Below are 23,655 nucleotides of genomic sequence, written 5' to 3' on the forward strand. Positions count from 1 at the left end.
GGCCAACCTAAGGAGGATAAGGAAAGGTGAGAAAGGAAAGGTAAGTGTGGATTAGGATTTCCACTTCCTCCCCCCCCCTCTTTCCTTCCCCCTCCGACAAACACGGCAGGGGGGCGCGGCCAAGGGTAGGAGCCCAAGTAGGATTCAGACCTACTTGGGGAACCCCTTGACCTCTCCCCTCTCCCTCCCACCTATATATAAGGAGGGGGCGCCTAGCTCAGACCAGGCAATTGCCTAGCCGTGTGCGGCGCCCCCCTCCACCGTTTACACTCCCGGTCATATTTTTGTAGTGCTTAGGCGAAGCCCTGCGGAGATCACTTCACCATCACCGTCACCACGCCGTCATGCTGAAGGAACTCATCTACTACCTCGACGTCTTGCTGGATCAAGAAGGCGAGGGCCGTCACCGAGTTGAACATCTGTCGAATGCGGAGGTGTCGTGCATTTGGTACTTGACCGGTTGAAGCACGAAGAAGTTCGACTACATCAACCGCGTTGTGAAACGCTTCTGCTTACGGTCTGCGAGGGTACGTAGACACACTCTCCCCCTCGTTGCTATGCATCTCCATGGATAGATCATTGTGTGTGCGTAGAATTTTTTTTGTTTTCCATGCAACGATTCCCAACAGTGGCATCATGTGCCAGGTCTATGAGTAGATGATATGCACGAGTAGAACACAAAGAGTTATGGGCCGTGATAGTCATACTGCTTACCACCAACATCTTATTTTAATTCAGTGGTATTGTGAGATGAAGCGGCCTGGACCAACCTTACATGTCCACGCACATGAGACCGGTTCCACCGACTGACATGCAACTAGTTTTGCATAAAGGTGGCTGGCAAGTGTCTGTTTCTCCTACTTTAGTTGAATCAAATTTGACTATGGTCGGTCCTTGAAGAAGGTTAAAACAAGAAACTTGACGAAACACCGTTGTGGTTTTACGCGTAGGTAAGAATGGTTCTTGCTAGATGCCCGTAGTAGCCACGTAAAACTTGCAACAACAAAGTAGATGACGTCTAACTTATTTTTGCAGGGCATGTTGTGATGTGATATGGTCAAGACATGATAATCATTATTGTGTGAGATGATTATGTTTTGTAAAGTTATCAGCAACCGGCAGGAGCCTTATGGTTGTCTCTTTATTGTATGAAATGCAAACGCCATGTAATTGCTTTACTTTATCACTATGCGTTAGCGATAGTTGTAGCAGCAATAGTTGGTGAGACAACCACGACACAACGATGGAGATCAAGGTGTCGAACCGGTGACGATGGAGATCATGACGATGCTTTGGAGATGGAGATCAAAAGCACGAGATGATGATGGCCATATCATGTCACGTATTTTGATTGCATGTGCTGTTTATCTTTTATGCATCTTATTTTGCTTAGTACGGCGGTAGCATTATAAGATGACCCCTTCACTAAATTTCAAGGTAAAAGTGTTCTCCCTAAGTATGCACCGTTGCTACAGTTCATCGTGTTGAGACACCACGTGATGATCGAGTGTGATAGACTCTACGTTCACATACAACGGGTGCAAGACAGTTTTGCACATGCGGAATACTTGGGTTAAACTTGATGATCCTAGCATGTACAGACATGGCCTCGGAACACTTGAGAGCAAAAGGTCGAATGTGAATCATATAGTAGATATGATCTGTTGGGGAACGTAGCATGCAATTTCAAAAAACTTCCTACGCTCACGCAAGATCTATCTAGGAGATGCATAGCAACAAGAGGGGAAGAGTGTGTCCACGTACCCTCGTAGACCAAAAGCGGAAGCATTGGGTTAACGCGGTTGATGTAGTCGAATGTCTTCGTGATCCAACCGATCAAGTACCGAACGTACGACACCTCCGAGTTCAGCACACCTTCAGCTCGATGACATCCCTCAAACTCTTGATCCAGCAGAGGGTCAAGGGAGAGTTTCGTCAGCATGACGGCATGGTGACGGTGATGGTGATGTGATACGAGCAGGGCTTCGCCTAAGCACTAAGACGCTATGACCGGAGGAGTAAACTGTGGAGGGGGCACCGCACACAGCTAAGAGAACAATTGATGTGCTTTGGGGTGCCCCTGCCCCCGTATATAAATGAGGAGGGGAGGAGGCCGGTCATATGGGCCATAGGAGGGAGTCTAACCATCCCACAAGGGGTTGGTGCGCCCCCCACAAGGGAGGAGGCTGAATTGGACTAGGGAAGGGGGCGCCACCCCTTCTCCTTCTCCTACTCCCTCCCCTTCCCCTTTTCCCCCTCCGATAGAAGGAAAAAGGGGGGCGAATCCTACTAGGACTGGAGCAGGGGGCACCCCAAAGCACATCAATTGTTCTCTTAGCTGTGTGGGGTGCCCCCCTCCATAGTTTACTCCTCCGGTCATAACGTCGTAGTGCTTAGGCGAAGCCCTGCTCGTATCACATCACCATCACTGTCACCACGCCGTCGTGCCGACAAAACTCTCTCTCGACCCTCTGCTAGATCAAGAGTTCAAGGGACGTTCCCGAGCTGAACGTGTGCAGAACGCGGAGGTGTCGTGCGTTCGGTACTTGGTCGGTTGAAGCGCGAAGAAGTTTGACTACATCAACCGCATTGTGAAACGCTTCCGCTTACGGTCTACGAGGGTACGTAGACACACTCTCCCCCTCGTTGTTATGCATCTCCATGGATATATCATCATGTGTGCGTAGAATTTTTTTGTTTTTCATGCAACGATTCCCAACAGTATACACATATAGCAATATCCTGCTCGGAGATCCTCTCCTCGCCTCCGTGAGAGAAAGCGATCTCAGCGTATCTCTTCCTGTTATCTAGGTGTGTTTTATCAAGTATCCGGTTTTAGTTGTAAGAGGTCGTGATACAACTCCAAGTCGTCCTTTTACCATGGACACGACTATTCGAATAGTTTAACTTCCCTGTGGGGGTGCACCACATTTCCTGGTACGCTCGATTACCTCTGGCCGAACACACTTTTCTAGGTAATGCCCGACCTCGTATGATTAACACGCTATAGTCCTACCTAGACTCTCTAGAGAGGTCAACACGCTGGTCTATACCCTAAGCGCGACGGGGTCATGGGCTAATCGCCCTGAGCACTCCTGCACGTTGCGCGACTGGTCGGGGCCAAGCCCACCATTGTATACACAACATGCATAACCGACTCACCCCAACAATCAACCCGCTCCACTGCAACATTTGGCAGAGCTTTCGAGAGGAACGTACGATGTCGAGGGCCCCATAAACCATTATCCCGCACAACGGTTAGTGCTATATGTCTGTGTCAGTCTCAGATTAAATACCCAAATCTCATTAAGTGTGTTATTAACCGTGGACACCGACCATGGCCCGACCCCACCTTTCTCCTAGCTAGTCTCTGCCCGCCCTATCGTTTCGCCACCGTGAATATTTCGTGTTGGCTGTCGGGACAGATCCCGAGCTACCACCACATCCTGGGTGATACTGCTAACAACCAGCCACCACAATGAATCACTCGCGGGTGCTCTCCGAGCCGACCTGACTTCAACATATCATCACTCGCATGTGCTCTCTGAGCCGACCCGCCTTTAATGAACATGTTTAGTGTAGCAGTATAAGTATATCCGTGGTCATCGCCCGAAGGGATCACAACCCGATAGTATAGCATGGCAAACAGACAAGAGTGTAGGTCCACTGATGAGACTCTAGCATATCTATACTAAGCATATATGATGATTGGTAAAGTATGAACAACAGTTTATCAAAAATAGGCTATGCAACATAATAGGATCTACCGATAAGACACCAACTGAACTCCGACTCTCTAATGCAAGAAGTAGAGAGAAAGAATAGGCGATATCAGAATGATCAAGGGGGGCGTTTGCTTGCCTGGAAGCTCTGTTGAGAAGGACCGGTCGTCGTCGACGCAGTCGTACTCGAGGGCAGCGACAGCCTCGGAGTTTACCGAAAGAATAGAGGAGGGGGGGGGGGGGGGGACAGGTAAACAACGGGCATACAAATGCAACACATATGCATGTCATGGCAATGGGTGTTGATGATATGCTCTAATGCATCACTAAACATTTTTAAAAGAAGAAGGAGAACACCTGGAAATGTTCTCATAGGTTCATTATGTTAGAGGGGTCTAACAGGTATGTAGATGGCATATTCAGATTCTTCATATTTTTCTCATCAACTTCCATATATAAATTATTTTCATGCGAATTACAGATTATTTTAAATGTTGTTTAGTGACATATTCAAATGCTTTATGAAATATTCATATATTAATCTAACTTTAATTTTAACATGTTATATATAAAAATTAATTATAAAAATGTGTAGAATCTGAATATGATATTGTTTCACATGTTAATAATTTTTAAAATATTGTTTAGGATGCAAGGTTAATCAATATTGCACGACCGTCTTTCTTTCGTACCGGTGCCGATCCAAATTAAAAGTAAACTCCTCGACAAAAACAAACTGAAGATGAAAGAAACCATCTATAACCATGCATGCCCATGACAAGGGTGAGAAGAAGGGTAAGATATTGAAATAAAGGATGCGGGTCTATTGGGCTCTTTCGCTAGTTCTGATAAAGTACGTACCGTATAAATATATAGTCCGTCCCGTATCAATATCTTTTGAATTTCAGAGACATCCAAAGTTTTCTAGTTTTTTTTGCTTTTGAGGATAGAGACATCCAAAGTTGATCGTAATCCAACCGCGGACCGCGAGTTATTAGCCGCAAGTAAACAAGGGTACTCCGGTTTCCTAGCGTCTGGTACACGATTCTAAATGGATATGTCAAGATCTCCTTCTGAATTTCACAAGCATCCAGGTTTTCAATAGGATAATAACATAGCAGTATCATCGGGGTTCTGTTGGCGTTGGGTTGTTAGGCGAGAGGGACGGAGGGCGTGTTTCCTCCCTCCAATCTTCTTCTCTTCTTTTCTCGTTCTCTTTCTCTTGTGCTGCGTGCCAAGCCAGACCCATACATACACCCACCCAGCCCACCAATCACTGCCAGCAGCGACGGAGTGAGGGAAGCAAGCAAGGAAGGAAGGGACGCTCGGATGGCGATGGGAGCGGCTGTGCGGGAGGCGGCGGCGGACGGCGTCGTGACTTTCCTCTGGGTGCTCTGCGTCTCCACGCTCGGCGCCTCCACGGCCGCCGTCACCACCTACCTCAGCCTGCACGAGGGGATCCACTACGCCCTCCTCGTCACCGTCTCCATCCTCGCCCTCCTCCTCTTCGCCTTCAACCTCCTCTGCGACGCCCTCGGCGGCGCCAGCTTCAACCCCACCGGCGTCGCCGCCTTCTACGCCGCCGGCCTCACCAGCCCCTCGCTCTTCTCCATCGCGCTCCGCCTACCAGCGCAGGTCCGTCACTGATTTCACACTTCTTCCTCCCTCCCCAAACTGAGAAAATCAAACCAATCAGCACCGGCCGACCCACTTGAATCTGAATCTGTCTTGCTAGGCCGCCGGAGCCGTGGGCGGAGCTCTGGCCATCTCCGAGCTGATGCCGGAGCAGTACAAGCACATGCTCGGCGGGCCCTCGCTCAAGGTGGATCCCCACACCGGCGCCGTCGCCGAAGGTGTGCTCACCTTCGTCATCACCTTTGCCGTCCTCTGCATCATCGTCAAGGGACCCCGCAACCCCATCGTCAAGACAGCGATGCTCTCCGTCACCACCGTCAGCCTCGTCCTCACCGGCGCCGCATACACCGGCCCCTCCATGAACCCTGCCAACGTACGCTACGCTCACTCACTTGCTCCTTTTTTTTTCATTTGACTGCCAAGCTTATCCATGGAACTGCAACCCCGGATACTGAACTGAGCTCAATTCGAATGGCCGAGCTGATTTTTTTTAATATATTGACGGAATACTGACTGGTTTAGTCATGCAAATGTCTCCATTTTGGCATGTCAAATTCTGAACGAGCCATAAATAACTGGATGGGGGTTGGAAATGATAATACCGTTGTATAGTGTTGGAAATTTAGGGAGGGGTAAATGAGACAAATATGCAAGGAACATCCACTGGATACATCACTAGTGATATTCTGAAGACTCGTTTGTAGACCTAAAACGATCAATGAAAAAAATAATTACTTTTGACCCCATTCATGGAATGAACACACTGGACACGTCACTAGTGATATTCTTGAGACTCGTTTGCAGCAAGTCGGCATTTCCATGTTACTCCCTCGCTCTTATTATGGGACGGAGGGAGTAGAAGAGAAATGTTCAGTAGTTAATGTTCACTGGATTGCATTTTACTGGTAACAGGAACAAGTCTTTGTGATGCCATGGGGGAGTTTGCTATTGTGCTTAGTTGTGTGCTTCTTTCAATTTGTTACTCAGGGGAAAGTTATCTTATGCACCTCCAAGACTTGGCAGATGTGACATCTTAACAGTGGACGATGCTTTAGTACTGAAATTATATTTATGTTGTTATATGCCATTGCTCATCTAGTAGACTATATAATCTGATGTGATCAGTTAAGTTGATGCTCACTTGGAATAGCGTGGAAATCCTTGTCTTCTGATTCCTCACATGGTTTCCTGTTAACTGATTCCGTCGAACTACCATGTACAGGCCTTTGGTTGGGCGTATGTTAACAATCTGCACAACACCTGGGAGCAGCTGTACGTGTACTGGATATGCCCCTTCATCGGTGCCATTCTCGCTGCGTGGACCTTCAGGGCCGTGTTCCCGCCACCGGCCCCTAAGCCCAAGACCAAGAAAGCATGATGAACTCAAGCACAAACTTTGACTTAGCAATTTGGGGACCTGAAGAAGCGAACATGGTTTGCTAGGGAATAATTTGAAATTGTATTTAATCACCTCAATGTTACACCGATGTTTAACTTAAAAGTGATCATTTATCAGTCATCTATGTTTACCATGTGCTTTATATTTTTCTTTTACTCCCTCTGTACACTAATGTAAGATGTTTTTATGGTTCAATGATCATTGAACTATAAAAGTTGTACAGAGGGAGTATTTTTTTTAGAGTTCAGAATTTTGAATTTATAGTGGGTATTAGATTAAGAGGTGATATGCGGCAAATAATTCACACTAATGCCAAGCTTCGTTTATTTTGAGGACCTTTTTCTCTAGGGGGAGGGGGGGGGGGGGGGCTGAGTTGGACCATGAGAAGGGAAGTGAACCTGCCATGCCTTTCAAAACTCAAAAACAATCGTGGCTGATGATTTGGCATGCTCTGTTTACCCAAAGTTTGCCCAAAATACAATTTTTGCTTTTGTTTTGTTGTCAAATTGAGCTCCACCTATCCTGATTTGCTTTATAGTTCAAGTTTATTGTTCTCGTCCCCAAAAAAAGTCTTCATTGTTTTGGCATGGCGAATATCTAAAAGCAACGAAACCGGTACTGGTTTTATTCAACCGGTAAACCCAAGTCAATGTTTTGTTCTTGTTTATTGGCTCTCTGAACGAAGGTCAGGTCTCCTGCTGCTAGTCTAGTCTAGTCTTCTCTGTTTTTTTCTTTTCCAGCAGCGAGCGGGTTGGGCAGACCCCACCGTCACATCACATCACACTTCACTCTTTTCCTCCACTTTACTCTTCACTACGCTCCATGGGCTAGAATCTCTCTCTGCCATCATCACACTTCACAGTTCAGAGAGAGAAAAGAAGCAGCAGAGAGCTACAAGAAGAAGAGCTAGAAGGAGGAGGGGGAATCCATGGGGAACATCCTGAAGTGCTTCAGGGGAGACGAAGAAGAAGACCACTACCCCTACTACCATCCAGGCTCCAGGCCCCACTACCCCCAGCAGCAGCAGCAGCAGCAAGCTGATGGCCATGGAGTCGCCTCCCTGGCGCACGACCTCCTCAACTTTGAGAGCGCGTCCATGGTAACTCAAACCCTACCCACCACTCTCCGTATTCATCTTGTTCATGAAAATCCCCTGTGAAGTCAGATTAAGTCTCCCTAGCTACTGAAGTAGTAGTACTATGTTTTAGCTTCAACTTCACTATAAGTCTTCATGCAATGGTCACAGATTATGCTGATTCATAACGATGAGGATGTGTTTCTTTCCATTACTGTGCTTTATGTGTGCATGTGTAAATTGGCCTTTCTACTGTTTTCTAGTATGTACGATTTAAAGGTTCTTCATTCATAGAAAATGCGATGGAGATAAACATCTGCACTCCTAGAAAATCTAAGCTTAAAGCCATAATAGCAGCCTTTTTCTATGTGGTTTACCCGCTTCATACAAATTTCACAAACCAACTTATTTTGTGTCCAACTTTTGGATGAACATGTTCATTAATAATATCGAAATTTAAGCATGCCACATTGCGACAACTAGCATTTGTATGAAAGCTTGCAGATGCTTCACAACTGATAATACATACGGCAAGCTTAATCATCTCTTTTGCTCCAATTTCTGCCTCTTATTTTCCTATGACGTGACATGTGTGAAGACTATTTTGTTTGTCATATTATTAGGTTCCTGAAGGGCTCAAGCAGCATGTTACGGCGTCCAAGAAAGCACAGATTAAATGGTACGCAGCAGCTCCAAAAGGCCGACACACTTGATAGTATTTTTCCTCAATTATTAACACATTTGTTATACCTCTTGTCCATCGAGTTATTGATAGCAAAGTTTGTCTGGTTCCTCTAGGCTGGTATATATTTAAGGCCTATGGCTGTTAACAAAATCAGATGGACATGCACTGACTTGGATTTTAAGCTGGATCGTTCTCAGAATGAAAATAAATTGCTTCATAGGACCCTCCCAAATGCCTTTTGGCTTTTCTTACGAATAAGGTGATCCATGCCTATCTACACATGTGATTTGTAATGATAAGATAGACAAAGCAGAACAAATTGTTAGATAAGTGAGCAACTAACTCTTTATTGAGGGCCAAGGGCCAGTACATATACATGTCTGGCAAAGTGCAGAAAAGCCCCTTATACAATGGGGATGTACAGAATGAACTATACACATCTAACACCCCCCCCCCTCAAACTCATGGTGGATCAACAACACTGAGTTTGGAGAGGAAAAATCCATGCTGCGCTCGAGTCTGTGCCTTCGTGAAGAAGTCAGCCAACTGTAACTCAGAGGGCACATAGTGAAAAGCGAGAGTCTGATCTTGCACAGCAGCACGCACAAAGTGGGCATCCACACCGATGTGCTTGGTGAGCTCATGCTTCACCGGGTCACGCGCAATACTGATAGCACCGATACTGTCGGACAGGAGAGGAGTGGAGGTAGTAGCAGACACACCAAAATCCTCAAGTAACCACCGTAACCAGATCACCTCAGCCGTCAACATAGCCATGGCTCGCAGCTCAGCCTCTGTACTCGAGAAACTGCAGTCTGTTTCTTTGTCTTCCATGCAATAAGAGAGCCACCAAGAAAAACACAGTAAGCAGACAGCGAGCGTCGATCAGAGGGATCACTAGCCCAGGTAGCATCAGAGTAGGCCTGGAGCTCAAGAGAGCTGGAGCAGGGAAAGAAAAGGCGCTGAGAGATCGTGCCACGAAGATATCGTAGAACACGAAGGAGGTGACTATAGTGGACAGAGGTGGGAGCTGAAACAAACTGACTCAGGATGTGGACAGGATAGGAGATGTCAGGACGCGTAACAGCAAGATAGACAAGGCTGCCAACAAGGTGACGATAGCGAGTGGGATTAGGAAGAGGGTCACCATCAGAGGCACGAAGCTGAACGTTGAGCTCCATAGGAGTTACAACGGTGCGCTCATCACCAAGAGCAGCGCGAGCAAGAAGATCCTGAATATATTTTTCTTGAGAGATGTAGAAGCCATCAGGGGTCGAGGAGATCTCAATCCCAAGAAAATAGCGAAGAGGACCAAGATCAGTCATGAGGAACTGGTCTCGAAGGCGAGCCTTAACAAAGGCAATGTACTCAGAGTCGTCACCAGTGATGATCATGTCATCAACATAGAGAAGGAGAAGAGTCCGACCACGAGGAGACGTGTGAACAAACAACGCAGGATCATGATCACTGGGCAAGAAACCAGCCGCAGTCACCACAGAGGCGAAGCGCTCAAACCAGGCGCGAGGGGCCTGTTTGAGACCATAGAGGGAGCGGCGAAGTCTACAGACCATACCATCAGGAGCATAGTACCCCGGTGGTGGCTGCATATAGACCTCCTCACGCAACTCGCCATTGAGAAAAGCGTTCTGAACATCAAGTTGAGAGATAGACCACTGACGAACAGAAGCCACAGCAAGAAGAGTGCGGACAGTGGTCATGTGGGCCACAGGAGCGAATGTCTCATCATAATCACGCCCCTGCTCCTGCTGAAAACCACGGGCCACAAGACGAGCTTTGTAGCGCTCAAGAGAACCATCGGAGCGAATCTTAATCTTGTAGACCCACTTGCAGGTGATGGGACGGACACCGGAAGGAAGGGGAACCAGATCCCATGTGCCAGAGCGCTCAAGAGCAGCAAGCTCTTCAGCCATCGCCAGCTGCCATTCAGGTTGAGTCATGGCAGTTCGATAGGAAGTGGGCTCAGCAAGAACAGAGAGACCGTACCGATCAGGGGAGTAGCGATTAGGCGGGGGGCGAGGCCGAGCACGGAGGTTGTGAACCGGGGGAGGCGTGAGAGGAGGTGCACCAGAGGTGAAAGGCTTGTCAGAGGAGACATCCTCAGTACGAGATCGGCGAGTATAGTGGAGAGGAAACGGTGAGAGAGGGCGCCGAATGGGAGATGCTGGTGGAGAAGTGGAGGAGGAGGATGGTGAAGACGGGGTCGGTGGTGAATGAGAAGGGATGAGAGGTGCCGGAGGAAGAGGTGACACATGAGGCACATAACAGGATGTATCAGGAAGGAGAAGGAAAGAAAGGTCATCCACAGAGAGACTCGAGGAAGAAGAACGTGGGTAGTAAGAACGAGACTCGTCGAAAGTCACATCACGCGAGATGCGCAAGCGACGACCCACAGGATCCCAACATCGATATCCCTTGTGCTCATCACTGTAGCCAAGGAAAACACACTCAACCGACTGAGCAGTCAGTTTGGTGCGTTCTCGGGGGGCAAGAAGAACATAGCACACGCATCCAAACATACGAAGAGCTGAGTAGTCAGGGGAGCGACCAGTGAGACACTTCATAGGAATAGCACCCTGCAGAGCAGATGATGGCTGAATGCTGATGAGATAGGTGGATGCGGAAACAACCTCAGCCCAAAAGTGGGGTGGAAGGGAAGCAGCAATCATCAACCCAAGAGCCGTCTCAAGCAAATGACGATGCTTTCGTTCGGCAACGCCATTCTGAGCATGAGGACCAGGACAAGGAACTGGGCAAGAGTACCCTGTTCCGCGAGAAAACCACGCAACAGCTGAGAGATATACTCTCCAACGGAGTCAGCATGAAAAGTACGAATGGGCATGGCAAACTGGGTGTGAACCATGGCAGCAAACCGTTTGTATATAGGGAGAACTTCGCTACGAGATTTCATGAAGTAGAGCCAAGTGTAGCAAGAGAAATCATCAATAAACAAAACATAGTAGCGATGGCCACCTTTGGAATCAAAGGGAGCAGGACCCCAGACATCAGAATGAACTAAGTCAAAAGGACGCTGAGATACAGACTCACTAGTAGGATAAGGTAACTGAGTCTGTTTGCCAAGTCTGCAACCATTACAATGTAAGGAGACATCTCCAGATACAGACCCTAAGAGGCCCTGACGAACTAAAGAAGATAAGCGAGAGCCACGGATGTGACCAAGGCGGTGATGCCACTGCTGGAAGGACGCAGACGAAGAGACAGCAAGAGCATGAAAGCTGGCAGAAGTGGTGGCAGCGGAAGGAACACGAAGCTAGTCAACCTCTCAAAGGCCCTCTGACTCACGGCGCCGAGGGCCAGCACCAACCAAAGCCTTGGTGCGATGATCCTGAATGGAGCAAGAGTCGGTATCAAGAATGACACGACAACCAGAATCAGTAAGTTGGGCAGCGGAAAAAAGATTCATGGTAAGGCGAGGAACATGAGAAACACTCGGAACAGAAAAGGACGGAGTGGAAAGAATACCACGGCTAGCAACAGGAAGAGATGTGCCATCGGCAGTAAGAACATTAACAGGTGAATCAAGAGGTCGGAGAGAGGACAACTCAGAAGAATTAGAAGACATATGAAAGGAGGCTCCAGAATCCAGAACCCACGGAGATGTACCTGACTGTGTAGATGCCGGTGGTGGTGAGGAAGAGGATGCAGTCACAGCAGCAGCAGTCGACGAGAAGCCTAAGGAAGTAAGAAGGCGCTTGAGGCGAACAATGTCCTGGTCAGTGAGTGACGGAGTCGAGGAAGACACGGGAGTCCCGCTGGAGGAGGAGCGTCTCTGATCTCGCTTCTTCTGACGACAATCAGACTCTGGGTGACCTGGCCGGGAGCAGTAACCACAGACGGTGTCACGGCGCGACGTGCCCTTCTCAGCATAAGGAGGACGGCTCATCCCCCCTGGCAGAGTAGGCAGGAGCGGCGGAGCAGTGAGGCGAGCAGACGACACAGGGGCTCGGGCAGCCAGAACTGACGGAACCAGAAGCAAACCAGCAGAGCAAAGGCGGGTCTCTTCAGCACGAAGCTCAGCGAGTATCTCGGAGATAGGAATGCGACCACGAGCAAGCATAGCACGGCGAGGCTCAAACTCAGACCGGAGACGAGATAAGAACTCATGGACCCGCTGAAAGTCCAGATCAGCCCGAGTAGTCTGACAGCAACGACATGTTCCACAAACAACTGTCCGAAGAGAGTCAAGCTGGCGCCAGATGGCAGAGCACTGTGAATAGAGCTCATCAACAGAAGAATCACCTTGCTGGAGTGCATGCTCCTGGCGCATCACAGATAGGTAGAGAGCATCACCAGAGGGCTGATAGCGCTGACAAAGATAAGACCACATAGCTGCAACTGTGCCAAGTCCCATGAACTCGGAAGCAAACTGAGGAAGGACACTCGCAGTGAGAACAGCAGCAGCTCGAGCATCATCATTGCACCACTGAGTGTAAGCAGACAGATCATCCCGGTACACAGAGAGAGCATCAGAATAAGCGGATACTTGCTGATCATAAGCATCAACCGCAGCATCATCCAGAGCCTTGGCAGCATCCCGGCCAGCCTGAGAAGCATTTGCAGCAAGGACCGGCGGCACCGGTGGGATTGGGGCCACGTGCGCAACAGGGCATGGCGGACAGGGGACCTCGCCAGAAAGAACACCCCACAGAAGAAGACCACGCATATGAATGCACATGAAGCCTACAAACTCAGCATAGTTGGTGCCATCAAAGATCACCGAACACCGCGGAACAGCGACATAGCCCGAAGAAGACATAGCAAGGTCTTCTTTTGCTTGCTCTGTTCAGCCTCTCCTTTTTTTTGGTCGATGCACTGGAGATGCCCTGGATCGGGCTGGAGGACGAACGAGGCAGCCCCGCTCGAGCAGGAGCGCGAAGGCGGGTGGCCTGGCTCCGCACGACCCAAAGAAGGGGCCGGCGACCTGGCCTGGCTCGAGAGGAAAACGAGCGGGCGGGGCGGGCTCGATCTGGCGCGAAAGGAACCAGCGAGCGGGGCGAAGAACGAGCGGACGGGGCGGCCTCGATCTGGCGCGAGAGGAACCAGCAAGCGGGCGGAGAACGAGCGGGCGGGGCGGCCTCGCGCGAGAGGAACGAGCGGGCAGGAGCGGCCGCGCTCGAGAGGAACGGGCGGGCGGGGCAGCCGCACTCGGACGGAAGCGGGACGAGCGGCCGCGCTCGAGAGAAACGAGCGGGCAGGGCAGCCGCACTCGATCTGGAGTAGGACGAGCGGGCGGGGCTTGATCCGGCGCCGGATCCGGCTAGCCAGCGACGGGATGGGCTGGAACGGCAGGATTCGAGGGAAGCTGGGTGGGGGGCGCACGGAGTTGCGGCGTGCGAGAGAGCGGAGCTAACCTAGCATCTGATACCATGTTAGATAAGTGAGCAACTAACTCTTTACTGAGGGCCAAGGGCCAGTACATATACATGTGTGGCAAAGTGCAGAAAAGCCCCTTATGCAATGGGGATGTACAGAATGAACTATACACATCTAACACAAATTACAAGCAGATTGGTGTCTTGGTGAGGTCTACCCAGTTTTCAGCATTGAGAAATCCAAAGTTTCTTAATCAGCGACAATTAATATGGATAGGAGGGACTTTTTTTTTCCCTTTATGTGGGTGTAGTTTTGTGACATTATTCAGATGACTAAGGACGAATTGTTGGTAAATTAGACAAGTGGAAGGGGAGATGCAAACTTCATTTTGTCCTTTTTATTCACTGATAATTTTATGAAGTTGTTCTTACTTTGTCCTTATAAGGTGTGCAATGGTATAGAGAACACTGTCAATAAGTGATAGTTGCCACAAAGAAGAATTAGAATAAGGAGGCATTGAAAAAATGTTGAGGAGAGCAAGAAGGGTAGTAGTAACTGCCAGAACCTATTAGAAACAGTTAGAATACTGGTACTAACTTGGATTTCCACTGAATAGAACTAATGCAATCTTTTAATCTGCACGAGAACAGGTACCAGAATATGTTGGAGGCATATAAGAATGCCAGAACCCCACCGAGAACACCGGAAGAGGCTGCACAACTAGTTGTATCAGCCCTAAACTGGATCCAGAGAGCTGATTTGGAGGTAACTTGTTTCTTCCTTTTTTTAGATCCTACATAGTTCAGGTGAGCATAGGAATAATGCATTGACTAATACGGACTTGTATGTTTGGACTGTGGAACCTGTAAGCCCAAGTTTGCAAAAAATGTTAAAAGTTAAGGTTTATGCTTTTATGTTACTACTAGTTTTTTTTTCCTTCTTATAGGAACCAAAACCATAAACCCAGGAAACCCACTGATGTAATATTTGGTTGTTACACGTGACTATATATGTTCAACTCAATCCTCCAGAAACATTTTTTTTCCTCAGGGTATCCTCGAGTTCTACAACTTCCCCATCCCATCGCTACCTGCAGCATCCTCAAACCACCGTCCATCCTCGCTGCCAGAGGGTGTGCAGTTTGTCTTGAACACTTTACCGGTCAGATGTGATCATTTATTCTGAAATAGGCTTATCACCAGCATAAAAGTATTGAAAGACTGGTTATGCCGGTCTGCATAAAAGTATTCTCACAGGTCACTGTCTCACTCGTGTTCTCAGGTTCATAACCAAAACATTGGAGATGGCGATGGCTTTACCGCTTATGTTGCCACAACCGATCCGAGGGAGTCTGGGAATGTTCCTATAGAAGTACATGAGATGGTGATTGCGAGGACTGAAGCACGCAATCGTAGGGATTACAAGAGTGCCGATGCACTTCAAAGTAGACTTAAAGAAGCTGGATACAAGTATAAAAACTGAACCATTACACATTTCGGTTCTTAATATTATACTCCAAAAGTAATTTTTTTCATAAATGAGCACACCATGTTTTTTTTCCAATATTTGGATCCACTTATATTGGATTCCAAAAGTATTAAAATACTAGATTTTTTTCTTTGAACTAAGACACATTCTGAATTCACTTTGTCCATTCAAACTAGTACTAGAATGGTTTTACTACATTATTTGAAGTTTTTTCTGTTGTAAAACAGCATGCATACCTATTTTAGTACTACAAAAAAATTAGTGCAGTCACTGAAAATAAGAAGAAACATATTTATAGCATAATATTTTAAAACCTTCCTGTGACCAGTTGGCACTTGTGTACCAATAGTCTGGAACACAACAGGCTTGTGTCAGTTTTATTTGGCGCTTGCTTTGATCTAATCATGTGAACGCGCATTCACTTGTTTTACTTTGGAATGGCATGAAAGCATAGCTTAGTACTAATATTTTTTATGAACAGGATAATCGTCTGTTCAGACGAAGAGATCCTAGCAAGGAAATACCGAATCAGAATGAGGTATTTGTTGCTCAAGAGTATACATTATATTCCACAAATAAAATAATCGAAATACTTATGTGAAGTGTATGATCTTTCATGAGTTAAAAGGGGAATTGATGCACCAGAGCTTAAGATGACATATGGGAAGGAATCAAAGAGTGCTTTGGTGAAGCTCATTGGTGGGAAAAGAACCACAATTCATGTGTATGGGCAGGACCAGTTTGATCGCTACGTTGGTGATGTCTATTGCAATGGTGTGTTCATCCAGGTGAAACAAGCACCAAAGACATGCCTTCGACCAATTTAATTGCTTTGTTCTGATGAAATTGACTGTGTGTGTATGTATCTGGGTCCTTCAGGAGAAAATGCTGAAGAATGGTCACGCATGGCATTTTACGACCTACGACAAGCGCCCAGAGTTTGCTAAAGTAAGAAAAAAAGATTAGAAAGAGATTGGTGCCCTCACCTTACATGGTTATGCCTGCTGATTTTTTGACTTGCTCTGTGATGGATGGTGCAGTGGGAGAGAGAGGCAAGAGCTGCACAGCGAGGGCTCTTTGCCTCACTCAACCCTGAGAAGCCGTGGGACTGGCGAAGAGAGCAGCGCAACGGTGGCATTCAGGTCTACTAATGGCTCCATCCATGTCTCGAACTAATGGTCAGAAAGGTGCGTATAGTTTGGTAACTAGGGTGGACAGCATCACCATGCTGCAAACTAAATGTGCAGTATGTTTATGTATGCCGTGAGAGTAATGCTTTCTAATTCGGCCTATGGCCAAGACTCCTAAACCTTCTTCTTAATCAATGAAAATGGCAAATCTTTTCAAGTTGCATGCAGGGTCCCAAATCCAACAATCTCTTTGCTGCTTTCACCAAAAGGTCCAAATAGATCTATCAGTGCCAAGAATGACTACCACTGAACCTGCATTAACAATAATCCGGTGATGACATCAAAACGAAGAGACATGCATGCATCACAAACCTCAGTTTCTTTTCTTAGTAATCTCTTAAAAATTCTAGGCCAAAAAGAAAAAAAGAAAAAACTAGCTGGCAGGACTAACAATCCTCACTACACATATTTGCAAATTGCATCGCTCCACACTAGCTGCACAGCCACCTATGCATATTCAGGTTCCACTTCTTTCAAGATCAACACATTAATAAACATTCCAAGGCTACCCCTACCACACTACCATTCGTTCTGTGGTCGAAGAGTTGGATGAATATGATCTCAACCCATTCCTGCCATATCCACAAAATGATCATGTCTCAAGGTCCTGGTTTGTTTGCACCATTACTCGGTGGGTCCACCTTCAGGTCTGCAGCATCTACATTAGGCTGCACTGGTGCTGTGAATCATGCTTCATGGTTCTAGCTTTCCTGACATTGTGAGGCGTTGCAGTCTCACCGAGTAGCTCCTGGTTTATGCATCCAGCTTCCTTATTAGATCGCGCCATTCCAGAATCTCTGGGCGGCTCCTGTTCTACGCTTCTAGCTTTGTTAGTACGTTGCAGCATTGCAGTGTCACTGCCCGGCACATGTTTTACTCTTCTAGTTTCGTGATCAGGTGGCAGCATCACAATGTCACTGCCTTGCACATGTTCTACTCTTCTATCTAACTCATCAGGTTTCAGCACTGCAATGCCTGACTCCTGTTCTGCTCTTCTAGCTTCCTTACTAGGTTGCAGCATTACAACGTCGCTGCCTGGCTCCTGTACTACTCTTCTAGCTTCCTTACTAGGTTCCTCATCATCTTTCAGCATTACGGTGTCGCTGGATGGCTCCTGTGTTGATTGTTGGATGCATCCGGACACTGGGTTAATGACATCTCCAGCCATTTTTCCTTCATTCTTTTCCACATCAACTGCTTGGCGATTCCTTTTCATGAACTTCCTCTTGTTCCATTTCTTCTTGAAACCGCCTTTCTTCACCTCAAGTGGTTTTGGGATTTCAATTGGCTTTTTCGCGGTCTCCTTAACTTGCCTTTTGCCAGGAACTACAATATGCTTTGTGGCACCACTTCCGCGACCCTCTAGTTGACCTGCACAAAACAGAGCCCGTGCATGATCGAGTGTCCAGCCCAGCACAGACGAGGAAGAAATCGATGCAATTTCACAAAAACGTACATCTAAAAAAAGAATACGAGATACCTTGTGTTGCAAGAAGAGCAGTTCGGGCTCCTTTTATCTCTGCCTCTTTCTTTGACCTGGCTGCAGGACCAATGTATTGTATACCACCAATCTCTACGGTGCATGTAAAAGGAGCTATCCCTGAAGCTTGTCTGGTCAAGCTATAAGATGGAATGTAATTCATCTTCTGAGCATACTCCTGAAGAAGATTCTTGCAGAGGCCAGTTTCTAGCTGAAAACCATAGTAACAAGTGTGGATTAGAATGCTATTTTAACTAAGCCATTCTATTACTTGTGAACTAAGCATATTCCACGATAACATGTACTGTGAGGTATGCATCTGCAATTAAAGAACCAGGGGCTTGAATAAATACAAGCCAATAGAGAGTAGGATGATATCAGACTTGGGCAAAGCCACATTGAAGTGGAAGAGAAAAGCTTACATATCCACATGCAACAATATGGTCAAATTAGCAGACATTACTCAAAGGCTGATAACACCAAGGAGCAAAGATGCTATCAGTGTTCATGTAACGCATTGCACGAAGACTTCACCTTACGAAAAAGATTTCTGATATTTTCACATTATTACAGGCAGAATAACTGAAAACAATTTTACAGGGCTTAACTTCCATAATTTCAGGAAGCCCCTAAATACTGTACGAAGCATAAACAGCGGTGCCAAGACCACGAAGCAGATTTCTAACTTTTCGCATTATTACAGGCAGAACCGCCAAAAACAATTTTGCAGGGTAACATACATAAAATTTCAGGAAGACTGAGTAATGTAGGAAGCAGCATAAGAGTATGATTCAACTACATAGTTGGGGTGATCAGCTTCTTCCCAAGTACTGAGGATAAAGAATGCAGGTCATGGCCATCCATAATTGCACATTCTGAATATTCAGGAAAAGACAATTCCACATTCTTACCTTTATATATATACAGTATTTATAGAAACGGTTCTTGGCTGAATGAAGGGACGACTCAAATCAAATACGGAGGAGTAACTTACAGCTGCTGGGATTCTCCCAATGGTTGGGATGGACTCGACAATTTCCATGAGGGCGACTTCAGCAGCCGACTGCTCTGCGGCCTTCCGGGTGAAAAATCCGGGCAGCGAGTCGAACTTGGCGCCGTCGATCAAGACAGCGGACTTGAAGATGGGCTCGTGGCAGGGCCCCTCCTTGAGGGTGTGATACTCCGGAGCCGCGACGCCGAGTTTCTGCGCGTACTCCTGCAGCCAGCTCTTGAAGGCGTCGCATTTCACAGGCCCTGAAGCGGTGAAGCGCACCAAAACTCAGAACTACGGTGGGGAACCAGCAACCTGTAGCAAATGGACACGGGAGCAGAGGAGAGAGTCTTACTGATTCCGCTGGCGTTGGGCGCAGGCGCCGCCGCCGCCATGCCGCCGCCGGCGTTCCGCGTTCGTACCGACCGGGCCGCTGCCCTGGGTACTGGGGGTTTTGTGTGGCGTTTCTTCTCTAGCACCAAGACGTGCGCTGTGGCTTTTTAGTACTTTTTTTAAAAAAAAACAGCTTGAACTTTATTAATCTGTTTTTTCAAAGGTACGCCAAAAGCGTACCGTAACTTTATAGAAAAAGAAAAAATTATACACAAAAAAGATTACATGGTAGATAGATGGCATCAAATGATGCTTCCACCATACCCTCCGTATATCGAAACGTTACCCTACTACCCACACCATGTAGATACTCCGGTGGCTCCTGCTCTGGACCACAATTCTAACTCTTGCCAAATCAGGTCCACGGTTCCACTGACATTCCTTAGTCAGTCCTCCCAAAGACCCTTCCATTGCGTTGCTTCCATATGTTCTAGCAGATCGAAGTGACCACCGAGTCAAAACCCTTCCTCTGCCTCTTCGGGATATGCTTCCTCGTGGTGCTCCACCAGTTGCTGATTGTGGAATGCTGTGTCGGGCAAAGGTCCGGGTTGATTCTCATTCTGCAGAAGCACATGTACCACACCTGCCTCACAAACACACACTGCATAGTGATATGATCCACAATTTCTTCCTCTTGCTCGCAAAGATAACATGGTGATCTTTGGTCCTGTAAACCATGCCGAAACCGTCTGTCCGCCGCCCAGAGCCTGTATTGCACCGCCAGCCACATGAAAAGCTTGCACACCAATGGAGCCCAACACTTCCATATGGCCGTATAAGCTTGAAACCTGATTGAAACACCCACAATGCGGCTATATCTCCCACGTGTCAGGGCACGACTTAGAGGCATAGCCGCATGGTAGGTTTGTCGCAAAAGGGGTAATCTTCACACATCCCATGTACTGAATAAGAAAGGGATAAAGAGTCGGCTTACAATCGCCACTTCACACAATACATAAATATATCATACATCATCCAGAATACAATCAAGGTCCGACTATAGAACCAAAATAAAGAAAGACAATCTCAAATGCTAGATCCTCGATCTCCCCAACTGGGCTCCACTACTGATCATCCGGAAAAGAAACATAGTAACGGCCCGGATCCTCGTCGAACTCCCACTTGAGTTCGGTAGCGACCCCTGCACTGGCATCATCGGCACCTGCATTTGTTTGGAAGTATCTGTGAGTCACGGGGACTCAACAATCTCACACCCTCGTGATCAAGTCTATGTAAGCTTAAAGGTAGGAAAGGATAGTGAGGTGGAGCTGCAGCAAGCACTAGCATATATGGTGGCTAACATACGCAAAGGAGAGCGAGAAGAGAAGCAATGCAACGGCCGTGAAGCTAGAAGTGATCAAGAAGTGATCCTGAAACTACTTACGTTCAAGCATAACCCAAGAACTGTGTTCACTTCCCGGACTCCGCTGGAAAGAGACCGTCTCAGCTACACACGCGGTTGATTCATTTTAATTAAGTTAAGTGTCAAGTTTTCTACAACCGGATATTAACAAATTCCCATCTGCCCATAACCGCGGGCACGGCTTTCGAAAGTTCAAACCCTGCAGGGGTGTCCCAACTTAGCCCATCACAAGCTCTCACGGTCAACAAAGGATATTCCTTCTCCCAGGACGACCCGGTCAGGCTCGGAATCCCGGTTATAAGACATTTCGACAATGGTAAAACAAGACCAGCAAAGCCGCCCGAATGTGCTGACAAATCCCGATAGGAGCTGCACATATCTCGTTCTCAGGGCACACCGGATGGGCAAGACGTCGGGTTGGCATAAACCCTGGTTGCCCAGGGGGCGCCGGACATCGCCTAGTTCGGACCAACACTTAGAGAAGCACTGCCCCCCCCCCGGGGGGGGGGGGGGTTAAATAAAGATGACCCTCGGGCTCGCGAAAACCCAAGGGAAGATTATAGGTTGTTAGGCAAATGTAAAACCAAGGTTGGGCCTTGCTGGAGGAGTTTTATTCAAAGCGAATTGTCAAGGGGTTCCCATAACACCCAACCGCGTAAGGAATGTAAAATCAAGGAACATAACACCGGTATGACGGAAACTAGGGCGACAAGAGTGGAACAAAACATCAGGCATAAGGCCGAGCCTTTCACCCTTTACCAAGTATATAGATGTATTAAAGTAAATAAGATATAATAATGATACCCCAACAGTATCCATGTTCCAACATGGAACAAACTTCATCTTCACCTGCAACTAGCAACGCTATAAGAGGGGCTGAGCAAAAGCGGTAACATAGCCAAACAACGGTTTGCTAGGTAAGGTGGGTTAGAGGCTTGTCATGGCAATATGGGAGGCATGATATAGCAAGTGGTAGGTAGCGCGGCATAGCAATAGAGCGAGCAACTAGCAAGCAAAGATAGAAGTGATTTCGAGGATATGATCATCTTGCCTGCAAAGTTCTCAGAGTTGACGAAAGCTTGATCCTCGAAAGCGTACTCAGCAGGTTCTTCGATCACGTACTCGTCTTCCGGCTCTACCCAAAGCAAGAACACAAGCAAAGGAAACAACAATCAACCACGGTGCAATGCGCAAGCAACATGATGCAAAGCATGACATGATATGCGAGATGTGATATGCAATGCATATGCGTGCTTCGGAATGAAAAGATTGAACCAGGCATCAACTTGGCAAACCAAGTATGCCATGATGTCTACTACACAACCTTCTTGTAGACGTTGTTGGCCCTCCAAGTGCAGGGGTTTGTAGGACAGTAGCAAATTTCCCTCAAGTGGAAGACCTAAGGTTTATCAATCCGTAGGAGGCGTAGGATGAAGATGGTCTCTCTCAAGCAACCCTGCAACCAAATAACAAAGAGTCTCTTGTGTCCCCAACACACCCAATACAATGGTAAATTGTATAAGTGCATTAGTTCGGCGAAGAGATGGTGATACAAGTGGTATATGGATAGTAGATAATAGTTTTTGTAATTTGAAATTATAAAAACAGCAAGGTAACTAATGGTAAAAGTTAACGTAAACGGTATTGCAATATGTTGGAACAAGGCCTAGGGTTCATACTTTCGCTAGTGCAAGTTCCCTCAACAATACTAACATAATTGGATCACATAACTATCCCTCTACATGCAACAAAGAGTCACTCCAAAGTCACTAATAGCAGAGAACGAACGAAGAGATTATGGTAGGGTACGAAACCACCTCAAAGTTATTCTTTCCAATCAATCCATTGGGCTATTCCTATAAGTGTCACAAACAGCCCTAGAGTTCGTACTAGAATAACACCTTAAGACACAAATCAACCAAAACCCTAATGTCACCTAGATACTCCAATGTCACCTCAAGTATCCGTGGGTATGATTATACGATATGCATCACACAATCTCAGATTCATCTATTCAACCAACTCATAGAACCTCAAAGAGTGCCCCAAAATTTCTACCGGAGAATCACGACGAAAACGTGTGCCAACCCCTATGCATAGGTTCATGCGCGGAACCCGCAAGTTGATCACCAAAACATACATCAAGTGAATCACGTGATATCCCATTGTCACCACAGATACGCACGACAAGACATACATCAAGTGTTCTCAAATCTTTAAAGACTCAACCCGATAAGATAACTTCGAAGGGGAAACTCAATCCATTACAAGAGAGTAGAGGGGGAAAGAAACATCATAGGATCCAAATATAATAGAAAAGCTCGCGATACATCAAGATCGTATCACCTCAAGAACACGAGAGAGAGAGATCAAACCCATAGCTACTGGTACATACCCTCAGCCCTGATGGAGAACTACTCCTTCCTCATCATGGAGAGCACCGGGATGATGAAGATGGCCACCGGAGAGGGATTCCCCCTCCGGCAGGGTGTCGGAACGGGTCTAGATTGGCTTTCGGTGGATACGGAGGCTTCTGGCGGCGGAACTCCCGATCTATTGTGCTCTCTGATGTTTTTAGGGTATATGGAGATATATAGGTGGAAGAAGTACGTCAGGGGGGCCACGAGGGTGTAGGGTGCGCCCCGTACCTCGTGGCCTCCTCGAAGCTTCACTTACGCGCACTTCAAGTCTTCTGGGCTTCTTTCCTTCCAAAAATGAGTTCTGTGAAGTTTTAGGTCAATTGGACTCCGTTTGATTTTCTTTTTCTTCGAAACCCTAAAACAAGGTAAAAACAGAAACTGACACTAGGCTCTAGGTTAATAGGTTAGTCCCAAAAATGATATAAAAGTGTATAATAAAGCCCATAAACATCCAAAACAGTA

The 23,655-nt window shown here is 47.1% G+C and overlaps 3 protein-coding genes across 8 annotated transcripts; 2 read left to right on the forward strand and 1 right to left on the reverse strand.

Moving 5' to 3' along the window:
• Positions 1-4,852: 4,852 nt before the first annotated feature.
• On the forward strand, positions 4,853-6,880 carry LOC123086318 (aquaporin SIP1-1). Its single transcript, XM_044508070.1, has 3 exons — positions 4,853-5,357; positions 5,458-5,730; positions 6,580-6,880. Exons 1-3 carry the CDS (start codon positions 5,052-5,054, stop codon positions 6,733-6,735), a joined length of 735 nt encoding a protein of 244 aa, XP_044364005.1. The 5' UTR covers positions 4,853-5,051; the 3' UTR covers positions 6,736-6,880.
• Positions 6,881-7,539: 659 nt separating this feature from the next.
• On the forward strand, positions 7,540-19,088 carry LOC123086320 (probable staphylococcal-like nuclease CAN2). 6 transcript variants are annotated; one of them, XR_006440793.1, is made up of 11 exons: positions 7,544-7,855; positions 8,455-8,510; positions 14,519-14,633; positions 14,919-15,029; positions 15,150-15,337; positions 15,838-15,894; positions 15,985-16,144; positions 16,236-16,304; positions 16,397-16,543; positions 18,730-18,875; positions 18,954-19,088. XR_006440793.1 is itself a non-coding variant. In XM_044508073.1 (10 exons), exons 1-9 carry the CDS (start codon positions 7,685-7,687, stop codon positions 16,505-16,507), a joined length of 1,038 nt encoding a protein of 345 aa, XP_044364008.1. In that variant the 5' UTR covers positions 7,544-7,684; the 3' UTR covers positions 16,508-16,543; positions 18,730-19,027. The 6 variants fall into 6 exon arrangements, 5 of the variants coding, with proteins under 5 accessions (XP_044364011.1, XP_044364008.1, XP_044364009.1 ...); XM_044508073.1 differs by having other exon boundaries at positions 18,730-19,027; XM_044508074.1 differs by lacking the exons at positions 18,730-18,875; positions 18,954-19,088 and adding an exon at positions 18,093-18,657.
• On the reverse strand, positions 16,859-19,498 carry LOC123086319 (double-stranded RNA-binding protein 8). The gene is made up of 4 exons (XM_044508071.1): positions 19,373-19,498; positions 19,021-19,280; positions 18,027-18,237; positions 16,859-17,917 (listed from the first exon to the last, which is right to left on the reverse strand). Exons 1-4 carry the CDS (start codon positions 19,410-19,412, stop codon positions 17,205-17,207), a joined length of 1,224 nt encoding a protein of 407 aa, XP_044364006.1. The 5' UTR covers positions 19,413-19,498; the 3' UTR covers positions 16,859-17,204.
• Positions 19,499-23,655: the final 4,157 nt, after the last annotated feature.

Source organism: Triticum aestivum, chromosome 4A (assembly GCF_018294505.1).
Source record: "Triticum aestivum cultivar Chinese Spring chromosome 4A, IWGSC CS RefSeq v2.1, whole genome shotgun sequence".
Lineage (NCBI taxonomy): Eukaryota > Viridiplantae > Streptophyta > Magnoliopsida > Poales > Poaceae > Triticum > Triticum aestivum.